The sequence below is a fragment of the Oenanthe melanoleuca genome, chromosome 12 (genome assembly GCF_029582105.1).
Source record: "Oenanthe melanoleuca isolate GR-GAL-2019-014 chromosome 12, OMel1.0, whole genome shotgun sequence".
NCBI lineage: Eukaryota > Metazoa > Chordata > Aves > Passeriformes > Muscicapidae > Oenanthe > Oenanthe melanoleuca.
The window spans coordinates 5,652,201-5,670,106 of NC_079346.1; the positions used below are offsets into that span (position 1 = coordinate 5,652,201).

Consider the following 17,906-nt stretch of genomic DNA (forward strand, 5'->3'; position numbering starts at 1 on the left):
CTTGCTATTAGTCTGTTCAGCTTCTAAACAACTACACGAGAACAGGACAATGTGAGGGCATTATTAATGGCTCAAATTCGAGCGCTCAGTCAAAAAGTGGAGTGGAGAACTAAGAGTAGGAGCACGACTTTCACTCAGCCTTGCGCAAGCGTTTTGATACCGTTTTAATGACGGGCTTGTGCAAGTTTTTCCTCAGGAGCTGTACTTTGTGTCCTCTTCTGTAACTTTGTGTCCTCTTCTGTAACTTTGTGTCCTCTCCTGTAACAACCACCTGGAAATAGCAGGTGAGAAGTGATTGCAGACGTTTGCAACCGGGGAAAATCCTAGAAATCCTCCCGGGAAAGCAGAGATCTGCCATCCCTTGTCCCCTGGAATACGAGCATCTCCGGGGGAGCGGGGCACAGCACGGCGCTCCGGCATCGCTCGGAGAAAGAGGATTCCTGCCGGGGGGCTCAGCCGGGGGGCGCCGGCGCTGGCTGCTCCCCCGGGAAAGTTATCGTTGGGAGCGGGGAGGAACCGGGGCCGCACGGGGGGCGAGGGGGAGAGGGAAGAGGGAAGAGAGGAACGGGGAAGAGGGGAGCGGGGAAGAGGGAAGAGGGGAACGGGGAGAGAGGAGAGGGGAGCGGGGAAGAAGGGAGCGGGAAAGAGGAAAGGGGAGCAGGTATCGGGCGGGAGCGAGAGCGCGGAGCGGGGAGAGGGGAGTGGGGAGCAGGGAGCGGGGAGCGGGGAGCGGGCTGGGGCAGGGAGGAGGGACCGGGACCGGGGCGGGGAGCTGGGAGCCGGGCCGGGGAGGGGAGCGAGGAACCGGTGGGGGCCGGGCCGGAGAGGGGAGGGGAGCGGGGGCCGGGGCGGGGAGCGGGGAGCCGGCGGGGCCGGGCCGGGGCGGGGAGCCGGGAGCAGGGGCCGGGCCGGGGCGGGGAGCGGGGGCCGGGCCGTACCAAGGCGCCTGCGCCGGCAGCGCGGAGCGCGGCGGAGCGGGACGGACCGAACTGGAACAAAACAAGCGGCGCTTTGTATCGCCTGAGCGGCTCCGTGCCCCGCGCAGCGCCCGCGGAGAGGGGCGGCAACACCGCGCGGCTGCCGGATTTGCTTTTTTTTTCCCAGCGCTTTTAAATTATTTGTAATTTTTAAGTTTTTTCTTTTTTTTTTTTTCCCTCTTACTGAGAGGGGAGAAGGGACGGCGCGGAGGCGCGGGCGGTGCGCGCCCTCGGCGGGCGCGGAGCCGTGCGGGCGGTGATGGCCTGAGCGGGCGGGTCCGCGCCCCTCGCACCTGCCGAGCGCTCCGCGGGCGCGCAGGGAGCGCCGCGCCATGTCGCGGGTGGTGCAGAAGAAGAACCACTGGTCCAGCCGGGTGCGGCAGTGCGCGCTGAGCCGCGGGCCCGGCGGGCAGCTGGGCTTCGCCCTGCTGGGCGGCGCGGAGCACGGCGAGTTCCCGTACGCGGGCGCGGCGGCGGGGGACGGCGAGGCGGCGCTGAGCGAGGGCGAACTGCTGCTGGAGGTGCAGGGGGTCCGCGTGTCGGGGCTGCCGCGCTACGACGTGCTGGAAGTGATCCGGAGCTGCAAGGACCCCATCGTGGTGAAAGCCGTCCGACAAGGTGCGAGGGGGGCGCGGCGGGACGGGGGACGCGGGGCTGGGGGCCGCGGGCGAGTGCGGCGCCGGGGGTGGCGAGCATCAGCCCTTCGGGCAGCGCAGGGCCCCGACGGACCCGGGTGGCGATGCGCCCAGGCGTGTGCGTGTCCCCGCAGCTCCTGCCCTGCGCTAAGCGCAGCGAGCAATTGCGTGAGACTTTCCCAAAGGCACCGCGGAGCTTCCAGCGCTCGCTGCGGGGAACCCGCGCTGCTCCGGGCGAGCTCGGTGTCCGGCTGACCCTTGGAGAGGCTGAGGAGCTTCACTGCTGGGGGAATGGGGCAGGGATCCCCTCTTCCAGCCGCTGAGCATCCTTTGGAGCTGCCGAGTGATTAGTGGAGTCTTGTTCTGAAAGTGCAGCTTTTGTTTGCCAGAGTGGGAAGAAAAAGCTTGGGCCGTCCTGCATCTTCCCTCTCTGGCTGGAAGGCTGCTCAGATTTACCTTTTTTCCCCCTGGTTTGCCCTAGGTGAGGGTACAGCCGTGCTGCCAGCCCTGCAGAGCTCAGGTGAAGGAACAGACAGGTAGCTCTCCTGTTTGGCTGAGGAAGAGGATAGGAAGAGTCCTCCCATGCTGGACTAAAAAGATGCCACTTCACATCCATGTACACTCACCAGTCGCTCAACAGGTTAGCTAACAGGCCTGGCTGATGGGCTTGTGATTTCCAGGGCAGGATTTCAATTCAGTGCCAAAAAACTGTTGGTGCTGCCGCAGCCACCGAGGCTGGTGGGATGGGCAGGAGGAGCAGGACTGCAGCTGGACAGCCGGAGATGTGAGAGATGCAGGAGCACCCCGAGGTCAGCTCCAAGTGCAGGAAGGAAGGGAAGTCTTCTTCGTGTTGCCCAAGAGATTCTTTAAGGGACAGTTTATTTGTCATTCTAAGGACGTGTGCATCCTAAAGGTGGGGGTTTGGCTCTGCCTTGTGACACGAGCATTTTTTCCCCTGTACTTCGTTCAGCCCAGCTGGTAGCTGCAGACAGGATTTCTGGCCAGCTGGCAGGATGTCACCTGAAGTGCTGTCCCTGGGCTCGCTGGTGAGCTGAGATGAAGGGCTGCAGGCGCTTGTTTCACAGACATCCTCCAAACCTCAGCAGCCAGAGCGGATCACAGCAATGGGGTGATGGAGCTGAGCCCTGTGCACTCCCCCTGCACCACCTGCCCTGAGCTCATCCACCAAAGCACAGCAACGTCTTACTCCCTTCCAGGACTCTGTAGAAATATCCCAGCAATCACTGTCCAACTCCAAACACTCCAGTTTTCTTTAAACAAATGCCTATTTTCCCTGCTGCGTTCACTTCACTGGGAAGTGGTGAGGGAAACTCAGCCTGCTGGTTTCCCTGCCCAAGTGGGAGGGGGAGAAAAGCATGAAGAAAAGTATGAGGAAATTAGGCAGAGTTTTTTTACGTACTGATTGTTTTAGCAGAAGTATTGAAATACAGCTTGTGGTGTTGCAATGTGATCGGTGTTGGTGGGTGAAGGAAGGTGTGTATAAAACCCTTCCCGACCAAACAACTTGTGATCAAACTTTCTGTTGTTTTGGAAACACGAGGTATGAATAAAACATGTCCTGGGAATAAACTGAAAATGACAGAACCTGGTGGTAAATGTGTCTCAGCTCCAGGATATGATCAAAAGAATGGGCTGAGAGCTGAATTTGTTTGGTTTACCTGGAAGGTGGGAGAAAAGGTTTCAAAACCCATCTGTAAGTCAGGGCAGGCACTTAAACCTTGGACTATTCTCATCTAGAGCTGAGAACCAAGCCCTTGGTTACTCTAGGATTTTTTTTTTTTTTCTTTCTCAATATTTAAAAAAAATGCTTTATTAGCCAAGAATGTGGAATAGAAATAAATATTTGGTTTTTAAATCACTAAATATTTTTGTGGTCTGGAAAGCAGTTCCCTGTGCCTGTCAATGATAGCCTGGCATCTGCACACTGCTCTGTGCAAAGCAGGGATCTCCCTCGTGTCAGAATCATAAGCATAGAAAAGGAGAGTGTTTTAATTAAAATGCATTGCTTCTGTGTTGATTAAAAATCTGATTATGGTAATGGCAGCTGTCATTCAACAGGAAATGTGTGGCACTAGAGCAGACAGCAAAGGAGTGTGCAGATAAGATTGTAAACATGTTTTAAACTTTGATTTTTCTCCTCACAGTTCATAGTCCCTAACTGGTTGGTGCTGAAGTGCTGGGGCAATATTAGCCTGGAAATGTATACATTGTATTGCCTGTCTGTTCTGTGTGACATTTACAGGGCTGGAAAAACAGGAAATTTACTATAAGTCAGTCATCTGCTAGCAGGAGCAGAGAAAATAACAGTTCTGACCTTGCCCTTGGTGAAAGAGACTAGGATGTGAATTGTAGGTGGCATGGGCTGTGCATTGGCTTTATCATTAAACCACTGTTTGTATACTTAGAGGTTCGCGTGTAATAACTTTTTTTTTCTTGCTTTTGTGAAAAGTAAGTATCAAAAGGAGAAACCTCTGTGAAATCTCTTAATGGGAATACTGGTATTTAATACTGGTCATATGGGATTTCATGGTCCTTTGCTTACCCTGGGAGGAAGAGTGAAGAAGGCTAAAGAACTTTAATGGAGCTTTCTCTTCCTTTTCCACTTATGCACCCTTTTTTGCTATTACATTTGAGAATAAAACTGTACTATTATAGTTGTCTATTTTGGGGGAGAGAGAGGGGAATCTTGCTGCCATGCGTCTTAGTAACTTTCAGAACTGTCAAATGTGTGAAAAAACCTCAGCTAACATGTAGTGCTTTTATGACTGACTGTTTCCATCTTACATCTGTGCTTAAGTTCTGATGAAATTGGCAATTAACTTCTGTGGAGTTAATAAATGCATTTTTATTATTACTTGGTCAGAGAGTATGGAATTAATAGATTGAATTATAGGAGCAGTGGTCACATATTCTAGTGTAAAGCTGGCATTGCCTTAACACAGTGATTTCCCAGCTGTACTGTGAATATTGTGGCTTCCTTGAACACATTTCACATTTGTCAAAATAGCTCACTTAGATAAATGGATAATTGATTACATTGGATGGATCAGTTATAAAATTGGGCTTACCATTTCTTCTCAGGGGTCTTGTTTAATAGAGTCCAAGAGAAATGTGTTGTGCCATCCTCCAAAAGAGAAGAATTAAGACTGTACCTATAAAAAATGGACCATGTTTTGTTTGAGGCAGGGTATCTGGGTTTTCATTCTCCCTCAGTGAGAGATGGGCACATTCAGAGAGATTTCCAGATTTTTTTGCTCCTTGTTTCAATGACCTGTGCCAAACCACACCAAGCCAGATGCTTGGTGTGGGAAACTGTCAAAGTTAATATGCTTGTAAATTTATTTCTAAATTGGTTTTTGTAGTTCTCATTTCAATGCTTTGCTTCCCTAAAAAAGTCTCAGAATCCCAAGCTCCTAGTGAGCAATTGCTTTGAAACCAGGAGGTGCTGAGAGCAGTTTATGCAATTAATAATTTTGATAGGACTTTGCAGCTGAGATGATCCCACGGTGGGGAGGAGTTGAGGGTGCTGGTGGGGGTTTTTTAGCCCTGTACAGGGCAGGAACAGACGTGATCCCAAGCAGAAACAGTCACTGTTTACCCAGTGCTATCAGCTGCATTTGTTTCTTTTCAAACATTAACTTGACTCTAAGATAAATTCTGAAATACAGTGCAGTGACTCAATGCTTCAATGTCAGGCTGGCATCTGCTGCACATGAGATGTTAAATTCAGTTATATTTATTAATGTGAACAAAACCAGCTTCTTTCAAAAAGTTTGTGAGCTGGCATTTGGATATTTTATTTTCCTGAGAGAGCTTGTGAGATAATTTCTGTTTGTTATTTTGGGATTTTTTTGTAAAAAGTTAAAAAAATAAAAGGAAGAGTGGATGCATCTGTAAATTGCTGCGTGCTTGGTGGTTTAGCAAGCACAGGGAAGCAGAGTGTCACTTAGTGAGTGGTGATGCTGAGCATCCCACGCTCAGTGCCCATGCCTGGCATTGCAGGAGCCAGGCAGTGAGTGCTGGTGCTGTGTGGAGCAGAGCTTGGGACTGATGAGCTGGGCCAGCAAAGGGAGAGGCTGTTTAGAGAGTGAGTTCTTGCTGTTCCCAGTTTACCTCTCAGCACAAGCTCTAAAAAATGTTTTCCTTCAGTCTCTGCTAGCTCAGTGCCAGTCGCTTCCACGGTGAATTCTCTCAGTCGTTTTTCCATCTGACCCAAATTCTTTTTGGACCCAGGTGGGTTTCAAGTGGAGAGAGGGAAATCTTGTCATCTAAAAACCTGGGAGATGTTCTTGTATTCCAGATTTATAAGGCCTGCTTTCAAATCTGGCAGCTGGATTAGTCATGAATGAGACGTAAAATAAAAAAAGGCAGTATCTCCTTTTCTCTCACTTGGAGCATATTTTGCTACAGATCAGTAGTCTTCTTTCTTTAAAGAAGTATGTAAAGAAGTACTGCACTTAGTAGTCATGAAATGTGTATGTCTTGTATTAAAATACTGCCTTGAGGAAGACCTTATCTTTACAGTGCCTGAATTTACAGTGTAGAACCTGCCAGGATTTAGAAGTTGATCCTGCTTGTGGCAGAGCAGTCATCCATCCTCTCCTGAACCACAGAGTAACACCCCAGAGATGGACAAGAGAGCCCAAGAGCAACGTTGTGCCTGTTATAAAAAATTCCAGGAATTAATGTGATACTTTTAATGGCATGAAAGGGGGTTATGCTTTCCACAATAAAGTTAATCTTTCCACCCACTGAGATGGGACTCCTGGCTCCCTCTTTATGGCCAGTCAGATCACACAGCAATTAAATCACAATTATGGTCTAATTATGAGCAGTCATTCAACACCATTGCAAAATAAGATGTTAACACCATCCTGCATGTTGTTCCATGTTTTTAAGACCGAGTTACAACTCCTGCATGAGTGAATTATTGACCTGCTGTTGTGAGATTTAAGATTCATCTTCCACTTTAGAAATGTAAGAACTTTTTTTTTTAACAGGTTTGAAAGCCAAACCAGCAGTAGCTCTTTGCACTCCTGAGTTTGGGATTGTCATTTTCTCCTGGTTCAGCTCAGGCTGTGATCATTCATGCATCTCTTCTGGCTGTTCCTGTATCTCTTGATCTGATGCCTGAGAAACACTCTTGCTCCTTTGGCAGTGTATGCCTGCACAGGGAAACATTTGCCCCAGGGCAGCTGCTTTAAGGTGTGAAGATATTCAGAGCAGCACTTCTGTGGCTGTGCAGAACTGATGATTTGAGCCCTCTCTCATTAGATTTCAGCATGGCTCAGTTTGAAGTAATGTGGAAGCTGAGAAGATGCTGCTGCCTCAAGGGCTTTTGCTATTGCATTAGCAGGGTCCAGGCTGTGGGCAAGGGCAGGATCTTTGGGATCTCTCTTGAGGTTTTTAAAAATAATTGGCCAAGTTTTTTATTTGCATTCCTTTACTTAGCTCCAGACACGAGCTATGCTTTCTAGTTATTTAAGGTGTTTGGGCTTTTTTTTTTTCACACTTCCTCTGACTTTGACTGGAGCTTGTAAATCAAGGCATTTGGTTTTGATCTTTGTGTGCTGCAAGTGACTTAAATTTCTTGGTGAAAAGCACAGAGTAGTGGTTCTGTAAGAGCAAATGCTGTGAATTTATAGAAGGACTCTGAAGAATTTGAGGCAATGTTAGCTGAAGGTAGAGATCCTTGCTGTGAGCACTCAGTGGTACTTGGAGTGCTGGTACTCAGACCTCTGCATCCTGTCTGAGCTCCTTCCAGCTCCACATCCCAGTTCCTGGAGCAGCAAAATGCAGATCCTCCTGGTCCATATTTCTCCAGAGGTTTTCTCTAGCTCAGCTGTGGAAAAGATTTATTTTTGCCTTTGAGAAACTGAGTATGAAGTGACCTTTTTGCACCAAGGGCACGGGGCTGGGTCATCCCCCCGTGATCTGTGAAGATCTCACTCTGTGTCACTGGAGGCATCTCCTGCAGGACAGGGGAAGTGACAGCACTGCTGAGCCTGCAAGAGCAGCTCCTCAGAAACATCCTTCTCAGCACTGTCATCATTTTCTGTCTCTCTCCACACTGATGCTTTGTCTCCTCAGTTGATGTTTTGGGCTGCTGCAGCCTGGCTGGGCTGTTGCAGTGGTTTGCAGGTGGGGGCTCAGAGCTGGCAGCCCAGGGAGATCCACAGAACCAGAGCCTTTAATCAGTGCCTTTGATGGCTTCACTTTGGGCTTCCTGCAGGGATCTGGTGCTGGGTAAGCCTAGGCTATCATGCAGACTTTGTCTCCTGATCTGGGAGAGCTGTGGAAGAGCTGCTTGCTTCCAGAGCAGTTTGGCAGCTTTTGCATTGTGCTGGTATGTTGGAAGACTGGGATATTTTTTTTTTTTTCCCCATTAATTGCATTATTTTGCTTTTCCTTCTGAACCAAATAGGTGGGCCAGCATCTTTCTTGGCCCTGCAGGAGCAGTATGGCTCAGGGTAAATGGGATATTTTTGTGAAGATCCACCCTTCTGTTTCCAAAGGTCACATACTCCATCAAACCCTTCCTCTGGTGACATTTTAAATGGTTTCCAGAACTGTTCCACTGCTACAAGCTGGTTTGAGCATCATGCTCTCTGTTAGTACCCAGCCCTGACTCTGGCATCATTTGTGCTGTTTTGTGTTATTAATATTATTTAAACCTGCAGATTTTTTTTTTTAACTGCCCCTAATAGACCTTGGAGAAACAAAACAGTTTTTTCTTCAGGTCCTGATGTTTTGGATTACATTTTTACAGACTGGGCTTTTGGCTAAAAACTGTTCCAGTTTTTATGGTTGTGAGGGCTTGTATCGTAACTTAAAAGAAAAATAAAGTTTAAAAAAAATATTTATTGAATTTCATTAACTGTCCCTTATTAGACTAAACAATAATGCTTACTACACAGTGTGAAAATAATGCAAAGTGCCCTGTCTTCACAATGGAACAGGAAATCAAAACAAACAAAGCCTTTGGGATGACTTGCAAAGTGGAACAGATGCCCTTACAATTGCAAGGCATTTGAATAAGGAATCAGTTTTGCATGGTTTGCTAATCCTTCAGTAAAGAGTTCATTGTCTTGGATTACACATCTGTAATTTTGGAGCCCTCAAGTCAGTGTCTCAGTATAATTAGAGTGGGAAGAAGCTGACTTCTTTCTTCATATCCTTAATCTCTGGCTTGTTTTTAGGAGGAAAAGCTCAGCTCTGGGTTTTTCATTTAGTTATTAACAAAATGCCTTTGAAAAAAGAAGCTGCTTAAAATCCAGCCACTCCCTCAACACAAACAAAGCTGGGCAGATACTGTGTACTTTAAAAAAACCCAACTTTGATGTTCAACCTGTCTTATTCCAGTGGTACAGATCCTGCACTAAGTGGGTGTTCGACCAAACTGATGACAGACACAGATGTCTCAGAGTTTTTTGGATGAATAAGAGAGGAAAGTGACTTCCCAAACAGGCTGAACTGGACAGGTGAGGATCTGGGCTGCAGAATAATTGCAAAAAGACTTTTCTTAAAAATAGCAAGGAGCATGCCCATCGTCCTCCTTTCCCAAAGGCACAACTAGAGCTCCCAATTAGCAATTTAAACAGCAGGGGTACAGGTGGAGGCTGCTGGGACTTGGAAAAATCCACTGGAGCCTTGTGGGAAGCCAGGGGTGGCTGGAGGAGAGGTGGAGAGAGCAGCAGCAGATACAGAAATGATACCAAGAGCTCTGGGTTGGGGAAGTTTCCCTGCTCACTAGTGGAGTTGTTGATGCTGAGGCTGTCTGTAAAAGCAGGCTGAGTGTTTTCTGCAGGACCTGCAGGAGCATGGCTCTATCCAGATGGTGACTGTGCCCAGCCCCACAGCAGTCCAGCCCACCTTGTTCTGGAGAGCTGGAGAGGGACTTTTACAAAGGGGTGTAGTGATAAGGGGGAATGACTTCAAGCTGAAAAAGGACAGGATTAGTTAGATAACAGAAACAAGTTCTTCCCTGAATGAGTGAGGGTGGGGAGATCTTGGCACAAGTTTTACAGAGAAGCTGTGGCTACCCCTGGATCCCTGGCAGTGCCCAAGGCCAGGTTGGAACAACCTGGGACAGTGGAATGTGTCCCTGCCATGGCTGGAGGGTGTCAGAACTGAATGATCTTTAAGGTCCCTTCCAACCAAAACCAGTCTGTGACTTTGATGCAGCTTTGCTGCTGAATATTCTGTTAGGATGTGGTGCCTAAAATAAAGCTCGTGCTCCCCTGCATGGCACAGGGACAGTGGGGGACAGTGGGGGATGTGTGTCAGAGCACAGCCCTGGAGGAGCTGATCCCACTGAGCTGGGGGGGATGAGAAGTCTGCAGTTTGGCTGAATTTGGGGAAACTGCTCTCTCCAAGCTGAGTCTCCTCTTTGCAGACAGGACACCTGATAGGGCTGTGGCAGCCACTGGTCCAGCCCAGGCTTTGTTCTCTCCCTGTCCTGTGGGTGAAAGAGGGATTAGTCTGATGCAAAACAAAGAATCATGTCCTTCTCTTTTCCCTGGTATGCATTTTCCTTAAACAATGAAGTGACTAATATAGAATATCTTCTCAATGTGCTCTGCTGGTGGTTTGGAGGAGCAGTCTGACTGCATGAGCAAGTCCAGAGGTTCTGCTGCTGCCCAGCAGGGGCTCTGAGGATCACAGGATCTGTTGTTTCTGAATAAAATCAGTAAGTTGTTTGCTTATTGGGAGGGGATGGCTTGCTGTGTTGTTGTTAGATTGTCTTCTGCTGGTACCCCAGCAAACGCTGTGTGTTTGTTTGATGTGCAAATACCAAACTTGCTTAGCAATGGTATATAGTGTTTTGTTAACTTTTGTGAAGTCTGTGTGCACTGTGGAGTCCTCCCTGTCACCTACTGTCTGCTTTTATTAATCAAACTGTTCCCAAGTGGAGATCTGAGCTGCCAAATGCTTTTATACATGTACTGTAGCTTTCCTTTTTTTTTTTTTTTTTTTTTTTTTTTTTTTTTTTTAATGAAGAGATATGAGCATGCTGAGATTGTTCCCCCAATTTCACGTGGAGCTATTTTTGCCTGGACTAAGCTACAGTCTATAAATCCCTCATGTTGCAGGAAGCTTTGTTTGCTACAGGTGGAGCAAGGCAATTAAACCCCCACTGTCAGTCTCTGGCTTTCTGTGGGAGGCATGGAACTGCTCTGGGCAAAATCCAGATGGGCACTGAGGATATCAGGGCTGTGCTGATCCAAGGGTTGGCTGCTCTGTGAGGTTACATATAAGGGAAAATTTTATATCTACACACAGCCTGCACCCAGTCCAAGAGGAGGAGCTTGTGAGAATATTGTGTCACCCATAAAAATAGTTTGAATTCTTGGGTGAGACTGTGAGAATGTGACTGGTGTGTATATATGAATATATATATATATATATATGTATATTTAACTTTTTCACTTTAGCATCTATATTATCAAATGCTGCTTCAGTGAAGAGTTGCAGAATGTCCTTTTCTTCACTCTTAATTTTTCCATTTTACTGGAAACTGTACCACGATTTCAGCAGCTCCAGTGCCATGGATTTGGCCATGAGAGCTAGAATTTGTTGTTGACACAGCTATTGAGAAGCTGAAAAGGAAGAGTCTGAATCCACCACCATTATGGCTGAGAACAGTTCCCATGCCATTATCCCATCACGAGATGCACAGGCAGCCTCTGATCCTGTAAAAACATTGAAAATCACTGTTGTGGTGTTCCCGTGGTGAAACTGTTTCAGTGATACTTGTCCTGTAAATCATCTGCAGGAACATGTTGGTTTTGAAAGATGGTTTGCTCATGAGACCTCAGTGGCTTTCAGGTTATGTGATGCAGCTGCTGAAGAAGATCCAGGTTCCCTTTTCCTGACAGATGCTGGGGGCAGCTGCTGCCTAGACCTTTGTCTGGCCCCTGTGAGTCACTCTGAGCGTGCAGGAGGGAAATCCAGAGTACACCCATAAACTTTATCTCGGAAAGGTGCCCAGTTTCATGGTGCACAGAGGTTTCTGGCATGTTAAAGGCCATAAAATGGCATTTAGCTCCCTCATTCCAGGGGCAGGTGGCAGTTACACTTTAACACAAGGTCATTCCTTTATGAGAATGGGAAATGTGAATACCTGGATGCATGATGTCAGTCTGTCAAGCATGATAAGTTTGGGGCTCTCTTGTGCCAGGCAGTGCATGGATCCAAGAGAGTTGTCCCTGCCCCAGTGTTTCCAGGAGGAGTGAGGGCTGTGAAGAGCTCAGGTGATGGGTGGAGAGGAGAAAGCCAAGCACAAAGGCTGTGTGGCTCAGTGGGGTGTTTGTGACAAGGGCATGGACCCACAAATGGGTCCCCTTGCTGTGCTGTGGGCTCTGCTGCTGCCCAGATCCTCATTAAAACAGGGGAAAAGGGTGAATTGCCTCAGCTGGAGCAGCTGCCTTGCTGCATTGCCAGATTGTCCTGCTCAGGTGGAGCTTTGCCATAACAGTGTTCAATAAAATGCCCTATACTTTTTTTGCTTTTTTTTTTTTTTTTTTTTTTTTTTCTTAAATTGTGCTTATAAAGCATCTCAAAGGCTAAAATTTTTATCTACAAAAGAGATAGCTTAGGGACTAACCAAGGCGACTTTTCCATTTATTTTTGTTTTCCATTGCCAGTTTTCCATTTTTATTAGTTGATGCTAGAAATACCCACGGATCAGTTTTTCCAGGAGCTAAATACAAAGAGGTTTTTTTTACATAGTTCTGAGCTGGGATAGGATATCTTGCTCATATTGCAGACTGGCAAATTTGGATGTGCTGAAGTTGTTACACATGAGAAAAGCCCCAGTAAAAATGAGAGTGCTTAAATTGAAGCATGTGCTAACGTAACACATTGCAGAGGCTTTTCGTATCTTGTCTGTAAAAGATGCTTTAATCAGCACTGAGGCTTGCCTAAACCAGTGTGGAAATTGCTGTTTGCCTAAAAAGCCAGGCAAGTTGTCACAATCCCAACATTAAAAGGCTGCAGAGGATTAACCCAAACCTATTTCCAATTGATTTAGTGTAGCTGCTGTGTAACTCAGCCTGGTCATCTGTGTCCTGCCAGGGACTGTGATGCTCTGAGACCAAGTGGGTGACTTGGCACTGCATCTTGCTGTGGTGGTCCTGCCTGCTCTCCCCCTGAGGATGCTGAGAGAACCCTGGCTCCCAGGCTGGCTCCTCACAGTTAGTTTTTATTTGCTGAATTCTCTCACTTGCACAGTTAGTTTTTATTTGGTGTATTCTCCTCTCTCCGCAGCGGTCGCTGCCCGGATGGGATCTCGCCCCTGGCAGGGAGTACCAGCATTTTTCCACGGTGCAGTTGAGTTGGCAGGGAAGGTTCCATCAGCTGCCTGGCTGGAGCCTGGCTCAGGATGTGCTGGATACAATAAATTCGCTGGTGGATTTCTGACAAAAGAGTGTTTCTGCTGCCTGCAGCACCTCCTGCCCTCCAGGCCCTGGGTGTGTTCTCAACACGAAGGTTCAAAACTTTTCTCCAAAGAGTTAGGGACTTTTTAAAGCCTAATCTACAGGCTCAATTAAAACTAGTGCTCCTCTTCTCCTGTATTAGTTGCAGATGGAGGTAGATTTTACAAATAATAGGTGACTTTTTATGCTGTTCTGCTCTGGCTACTCCATTTTTGTAAACCTCAAGCATCTTCCAGCAAACTGTGGGCTTTGCCAAGCAGAGCCTGCTCCTCCCTGAGCTCTGGCTGAGGAAAGGCTTCCCATTAGCATCACCAACTGATAAAACTTCATCAAGGCCTCCAAAGGACAGGGCTCTCAAGTACTGGGACACAGCAGCAGCAGCACTGCTGAATGCTGATAGCTGCCTGAACTGGTGGTGAAACAGTGGTGAATGTTTATTGTGTACTTATTTCTCATCAGAGTCCCTGGTGCAGAAGAGACTTAAGCATTCTGATCCATTGTAGTGGATCATGTGCAGAGGGCTTTTTGCCATAAAAACATTTTTTGTCTCAGTTTTATCTAAAAGATGCTCTCAGCCTCAGTTCTCCTTCAGGTGGCATTGCACATTGATGCCTTGTTATACCCAGGTGAGCTTTAAGTTGTAACATTTACAGGAAACGTGGCTGAAGCTTCCCCCTCTTGGAGGTAAAGATGCAATATTTGCATTTCTTAGCACTGACTCACACAACTGCCAAGTTTTAAAAAATGACAGAATGGCAAACACATTGTTTTCCCCTTCTCTCAACTCTGCATTTCCTCTGCACTGATCAAATCAAACAGCAGTGACGTTTCAAAGTCTTCCTGGATGGCAAAATTAGAAATGCTCCTTTTCCAAGGAGCCTGTGAGAGTTGGTTTAAACATTGCATGCGGCCGTTCCGGTAGGAAGTTGTTTAACTTGTCGAAATCTCTCTTTTACTGCAGAACCTCTATTGAAAATGACAAATTGCTTAAAGCAGTTTCCATGTTAGACTTTAAAAAATTCAGTTTCTTTCCACCCAGAACACGTGGAAGGCATTTGTGCACTTGCCTGACTGTTTCTCTGTCCTAAAGCTCACACTCAGTGGCTTTGGACTTCATGTAATTTTCACATGAAGCTGCTCGGGTTTGTTTTCCTCAGCTTTCCATGGAATGGGATTTTCTCCTGCCTTAGCTTAGCTGTGAAAACTCAAATATCTGCTTGGTTCAGGCTTGGGGGGCCATGGAGTGAGCAGATTAGAGACACTCCAAAGTCTGTGTTTTATAGAAGTGATGCTCAGAGCATTATAAAATCCAAAATTTAAGCTGGAGAGTCTGGATCCTCAGCCAAGGTGTTGTAATGTCCTTTAAAAGTGTTGAGTGGTGTTAATGCTTCACAAAATGACAAAACATCTTTTGCTTAAACGTTTTCAACTACTGTAGCAAAGGACATCCATGGCAGGTACGAGGAACTGAGCCAGGCAGTTGGCTGTGACTGCTGTAAAAATAAAAAATGCTCCATTGAAAAGGTTCTCTTCTCTCTTCTCTCTTCTCTCTTCTCTCTTCTCTCTTCTCTCTTCTCTCTTCTCTCTTCTCTCTTCTCTCTTCTCTCTTCTCTCTTCTCTCTTCTCTCTTCTCTCTTCTCTCTTCTCTCTTCTCTCTTCTCTCTTCTCTCTTCTCTCTTCTCTCTTCTCTCTTCTCTCTTCTCTCTTCTCTCTTCTCTCTTCTCTCTTCTCTCTTCTCTCTTCTCTCTTCTCTCTTCTCTCTTCTCTCTTCTCTCTTCTCTCTTCTCTCTTCTCTCTTCTCTCTTCTCTCTTCTCTCTTCTCTCTTCTCTCTTCTCTCTTCTCTCTTCTCTCTTCTCTCTTCTCTCTTCTCTCTTCTCTCTTCTCTTCTTCGCTTTTTCTTCTCCTTCTTTTTAAGAACTATTTCAGGTTGTCATTGTGCTCAGGTGGCCCTGCACAGGGCAGCACTCTGTGTAGTGTGTATCCCATGAAGATGCATTGCCAGGCCGTGCATTTGGACTTGTGAAAGGAGAGAGGGTGCAGAAGAGAAGTGAGTGTCCTCAGGAATGCTCAATAAATGGCAGGCTCCAGAAATAAAGTGGAAATTATTATTAACTGGAACCCTGACAGGCTGAGATGAGGCTTTCTGTGCTCTTCCTTTTGCCTGGAGTGAGTTTCACTGGTGTGTTGGTTTGCAGAGCTGTTTTTGGTGGCTCTGTGGATGGAGTTGGTCCTTGCCCAGGGCACAGGCAGAAGGCTGTGTGTGTGTGTGTGTCCCCTGCAGGCTGCAGGGCAGGCTCTGGGCTGTCCCAGCTCTGTGCAGCCCAGGGCACAAGCTGTTCCCTGTCTGCCTGGGAGGGCTTTGCCCCGAATGGCAGCAGATGAGAGCAAGGCAGCGTTGCCCCACTGCTCATTGAGACAACCCTGTTGCTCAAGAGGGACGATTACTGAGTTAGACAGCAGTCAGGAGGGGATCTGAGGACAATCCAGATGCTTTCTATAACTCCCAGGCATGTCATATCCTGGCATTTCTATTTTTACCCACTTTTCCTCTAATACTTTCTTTTATCAGTTGTGATTCCTTCAGTTTTGGCAGGTTTGGGCTGATGTGATATTTTAAGTTTCTTTTTGTAGCCATGCCTTTATTTGCCAGTTAACATTTGCTACAGTGTTGTTTTTCCTCAGTAGCCATAGTTTAAAAAGTAGCAGTTACAAATTTTCTGGGCTGTGTTTTTTGTTTTTCTTTCTGTGTGGTTGTGGAAATGACAGCGTTGCAGGATGCTGTTCGGTTTGGTGTAGGATGTGTCACAGCAGACTCAGGTGAGCTGTTCTCTCAGCTGCTTTCCTGATGCAAGTACTGGTTAATATAATCTGTTTTAGAGGATAGCTTTAGAAACAGGCCCCTGCTGGGAAGAATAACCCATTCCTGGTGGAGTGTCCTGGTCCCTTGTAGGCAGAGGGCAGTTTTTGCCTGGGAGCTGGAGCCTTTGTATACCTTGTTTATAGTGTTTGTTTCCTTTTGTGGAATATCAGATGCTGCCTTTGGCTCTTCTTGTTATGTGAAGAAATGTCTGATCCATTTCTGAGCCCTGCAGAGCTCCCTGATACCAGGCATAAAATATTTTTTTAATGGGCATTAAGCCTGCTTTGCTGGTTGTGATGTCTCTGGCTAATAAAACCACTGCACCCCAAATACCCTGCAGATACAGATATCTGTACCAGCTTCTTTAGTTATGTAACAATGTGAGAGCTTTAATCCCTTTCCTCTTGCAGGCAGCCTGGATCTCTTTCTGCTTGTCCAGCAGCCAGCATTGTCACCAGCAGCACTGGGCTGCTGCTGTGTTTCCACAGTTTCATACCCGTGGTTAATAATTAACCCATTTCTTTAATAATGGTGCCACGTTTGACCTTTTTTTTCTTTCCTGCTCTCCAATTGCAATCCAGATTAAACTGAGCCTCTTCCCAGCAAAACACTGGAGTTAATATTCCACCAGAGGTGTGCTGATAAACCCTTTCATTACCTGGAAAAAAATTAGCCTGATATGCTTGATTTAATATCTCAGGTCAAGAGAACGCACCCAAATACAGGAGTAAGTGCCTTTAAAATGCAAGCTGAGTTCACAGGTTCAGTTTCCTCATCAGCAGTGTTTGTCATAATTGACATACCAGCAAGTTTTTCTCTCTGAGGGGGGTGTTTGATTTTTAGAGAATACAGACCCACATTCTTTGTGAATTTGCACAAGCCAAGAGGGGGGACAGGCTCTGCCTCAGCCTCGGTGTCTCTTTGTCCCCTGTCCCTGACAGGGTGGTGGCTTTCAGAGGGTGAGTGACACCAGGGCCATGGTGCTGGGCAGCTGCTGCACTTGGCAAGGTCAGGTCTAAAGGCAGCACAGGCAGTGTGCTGCTGCAGCCCACTTCTGCAGCAGGGCTGAGAGAGCAGCACTCACCCCTCTGCCAGCAGGCAAACACTGCCAGGGTTTGGTGCATTCCTAGGCATGGGCATGGCAAATCACAGCATTAAAATTAATGAACCTTCATGCAGTTTTAACTAGAATGAAAACTGTTGCAAAACTCCTGTGCTGAATAACACCAAAGCCTGTTGTACTGAGAAGAGATGGGTGTTTGTGAAGCCACTGGGGCTTAGCTCCTGCATTGCTCCCCTTTCAAAGATGACATGTTTTGATTTATCTTCCTTTCCCAGAACTTTCTTTCAGCCTTAGAAAAGCAATGCTTATCATCACTGTTGTTGAGAGCCTGTGCAGCAGTTTGAATTACTGCCTTTCCCTTTCTAGGACCATGTAAGCCAGCATAAATCTGTACATTACACCAATTTACATTTGGTGGGATTTGTCCTGACACGTCCAAAGCTTCTGACTCTTGATTCCTTGTGTGAGCAACTCCTTTAATATGGAGCCCTGGGGACAAGACCCAATTTAAAATAAAGTTGTGCAGGTAAAAGCAGAAAGGCATGGGCTGTGTGCCTGTGGTCTGCAGCTGAACTAGCTGAGGAGTTTAAATCCTGCTCTGCATTTCATCTCAAGTGCTGCTCTCCTAAAGCTTCTGGCCTCAGCCTTGCCTTGGCCAAGACAGGAGCTGCTGTGTGTGAGCACCCAGGATCTCACAGCAAGAAGAGGCTGATAACAGCAATTCCTCAGCTGCTTGCAGGATGAATCTGTGTTGCTCTTATCCTTTTATTTAGGTTAGCCTTGCTTTTTGAATTAAAATATGTATGCACAAATCACTTCAAGTTCTTGTTGATGCAGGTTTTGTGTTGTGTTATTATTTTTTATGTATTATTTTTACCCTGCCTAGTGTGCATTTCTCTGCTTGAGAACAA

The 17,906-nt window shown here is 46.9% G+C and overlaps 1 protein-coding gene across 18 annotated transcripts in view; it reads left to right on the forward strand.

Annotated features, from left to right (window-relative positions):
* Nucleotides 1–933: 933 nt before the first annotated feature.
* MAGI1 (membrane associated guanylate kinase, WW and PDZ domain containing 1) overlaps nucleotides 934–17,906 on the forward strand; it is a 326,216-nt gene continuing 309,243 nt past the window's right edge. For all 18 annotated transcript variants that reach the window (XM_056501109.1, XM_056501110.1, XM_056501111.1 and 15 more), the window contains exon 1: nucleotides 934–1,595. In XM_056501109.1, coding sequence (XP_056357084.1) covers nucleotides 1,310–1,595 — 286 coding nt within the window. In that variant the 5' untranslated portion in view covers nucleotides 934–1,309. The remainder of the gene's footprint in view (nucleotides 1,596–17,906) is intronic.